The sequence below is a fragment of the Amblyomma mixtum genome, chromosome 3, assembly GCF_055824585.1.
Source record: "Amblyomma mixtum isolate Tamu chromosome 3, ASM5582458v1, whole genome shotgun sequence".
Lineage (NCBI taxonomy): Eukaryota > Metazoa > Arthropoda > Arachnida > Ixodida > Ixodidae > Amblyomma > Amblyomma mixtum.
In genome coordinates this window covers 328,498,030-328,500,978 of record NC_143014.1, presented here as the reverse complement: position 1 = coordinate 328,500,978, position 2,949 = coordinate 328,498,030, and the positions used below count along the sequence as shown (strand labels likewise).

The 2,949-nt window shown below is 43.7% G+C and overlaps 1 protein-coding gene across 1 annotated transcript; it reads right to left on the bottom strand.

Moving 5' to 3' along the window:
• Window positions 1-1,240: 1,240 nt before the first annotated feature.
• Window positions 1,241-2,377, bottom strand: LOC149355902 (uncharacterized). Its single transcript, XM_089576215.1, has one exon. The coding sequence runs from the start codon at window positions 2,375-2,377 to the stop codon at window positions 1,241-1,243; it is 1,137 nt and encodes a 378-aa protein (XP_089432341.1).
• Window positions 2,378-2,949: the final 572 nt, after the last annotated feature.

Here is a 2,949-nt window from a genome sequence, read left to right as displayed (position 1 = left end):
AATCAGGGATGGGAACACCAACAGAATCTGTAAGAGTGATGTCAGGTCGAATTACTGGGCTTACCACACGCCAAAAACGGCGAATATTATTTTTCAGCATGGAAGACAAGTCATGAGAAAAAAAGTTGCGCCGAGTAGATTTTAATAGTGCCGTATAATCCTTTTCACATGCTCTGTATTTGTCATGTGAACTCACAAGACCATTCAGTTTTGCCTGTCTGTATAGTTTTTTCTTTTTGTTGTTCAGCCGCCGAAGACGGTTGGTAAACCAAGGAGAACTGCTATCACAGGTAATGGTTAACATGGGAATGAACTGGTCGATGAGATCATTGTGGGCAGTTTTAAAAAGGATCCAGTTCTGCTCTATAGAGCGAGAGCAGAAATCATGCAAAAATTTATCAGAAAACATTAATAATTCTGCATTAATTGCATCAAAATTTGCTTTGCCGTAACATCTTATTTTCTTTTTAGTAGTTATCTTTTTACTAGCGCGAAATTTAATGTACCCAGTGATAACATCGTGGTCAGAGATGCGTTCCTCATGAGTTATGCCTGAAAATATATCAGGTTTGTTCCTGAGAACTAAGTCAAGTACATTGGAAGAGGCTTTAGTTGATCGTGTTGGTTGGTTAATGAGTTGTGTTAATGAAAAATCAAGGCAAGTGCTGAGAAAAGAATGTGCTTCTGCATCTGTGTCCACTACGGAAAGTGTTGACTAATTAATTCTCTGAAAATTAAAATCTCCAAATATAATAACAGCGGAATTGGGAAAACGCGCATACATTTCACTGAGCACCCGATGATATTCATCTGAAAACGCACCAGACATGTCGGGAGGACGGTAGAAAACGCCGATGATGACACGAAATGCACCATCATTCAAAGAAACCCAAACACATTCAAGGAAAGAATCGATAACGATAGGTGTGGCAATGAAATCTTCATTTATCGCGATGAGAACACCGCCCCCCCTTCGCAATTGTCTATCCCAGCGAAAAAATTTGAAATTGCATGCACTGGTAAAGATGTTGACATCATGAATAGTGTCGTTCAGCCACGTCTCAGTTAGTACCACTAAAGAAGCTTGACATGAATCGATGAAAGATGATAGTGCAATACCGTTAGCTACAACACTTCTAATGTTGGTGTACAAAAACAGCCATTCGTTATCATTACCACAATGTAATTTGGCAGGTGAGGTGGTCGATGAACTCAGGTTAACGGAAACAGAGGGACGACGTCATTCGCCATCCTCGCGCCCTGATACAAGAATGGCTCGACTTTCGTTGGTGTTCCACATGTAAAGATCATCGTTAACGAAGAGCTTGTTGAAAACGAGTCGCACTTTATCCCCATCTTTCTTAATAGATTTCGAAAACTGGAGAAGCTTCCGTCGCTTTTCGCGAACGGCTTCGGAGTAATCGCGCGAGATGCTTAAATTAGTGTTTTTTAACTTATAGCCGCGGCTCATGACAGTGTCAACTTCTCTTTCATTAAAAAATTTGGCTATGATAGGCCGCTTTTTGTCTGAAGAAAAGCGGCCCACGCGATGTGCTCTGGAAACAGATTCAACAGTAAGCCCAAGTTTTTCTTTACAAAAGTCATTTACGAGACGTACAGACTCCTCCCAAGTTTCCCACTTCTCTGGATCATCTATACCGTAAAATAGAACATTGGATCGCCTAGAGCGATTTTCAAGGTCGTCAATTTTTTCCTGTACAATTGCGAGACCCTTGTCACTGTTCACCACGAGCTCAGCAGATGGTGCGGTTGCAAATTTCTGCTCTAGATCGTGAACTCGCTTTGTTAGTTTTTCTAAGTCAATTTTTAAGTCTGCGTGAATCTGAAGCACTTTGTTGACAGAGTCTTGAAGGACTGCATTGCTAGCTTCAAGGCGTAAGATGGAACCAGCCACAAGGTCCAGCTTTTCCTCTTGAGCCTTAGTCATGGGTCCCGGGTTTAGCTCGACATCGCCTCCCAAAACTAGCAGACACCATAAATAGGATACACCAGCGCGGAAACTTTTCAAAACATGAGGTGGCCACGACACCGCTAAAAGACAGACGTCATCGTCACGGTAAGAATAAGCGTCATAGTAACCAACCTGTAGATACATCAGTGGTGAGCGTGGGATCGCAGTGGCGGTGCCGTGGCCCAGAGGGGCGTCGAAAGGCGCGCACTTTTGTACCGCCCGATCAGCAGTCAGAGTCCCACGTTGCCAGACAGAATCGACCACTGCGTCCAGAAGTGGCGGAGCATCCAGAATAGGTGACGCACGCAAAAAATATGTTGATAGGCCGCAGTCGGTTGACGTACACGCGCCGAGCTGGGAGCTTGTATCGTTGAGGCATTCCGTCTTGTGCATCGTCCATGGCATCGTTATGATTCCTTTTTCTTGATAAACGCTTAGCAAAAACCACGTATTTATTAGTATAGGCGAGTTGAAAAAATTGAACTGCGATTACACATTCCTGGTTGTCAGGGTGGAACCAGCAGAACACAGACGCAGAGCAAGAAAAAGGAGGAACACACACCACACCGCTGTGTGTTCCTCCTTTTTCTGGTCCTGCGTCTGTGTTCCGCTGGTTCCACCCTGACAACATTATGAACCAACTAGCCCAGCAATTTACGCTCCTGACACATTCCTGGTAACGCGGGAAATCGCCGTTTTTGGCATGCGATACTGATTGCAGACAGAAAGGTGCTGCTCCACTGAAATGAAACTAGACTGAAAAGACTAGATTCTAATGCAAGTAATGATTCACCGAGTTTGTGCCAAGTGGAGGGGCTACATAGATAAAGCACAATACTAATCCAGTGCTTCCGAAGGCCGACGCGAATGCTTCCTTTCGAATATTAATTCATCAGGGTAGGTTACTTGGTGCATATCAGTTTAGAAAATAGTTAGCGCTAACAAATGATGAATCGCACAATAGGTGAAGATAGCAA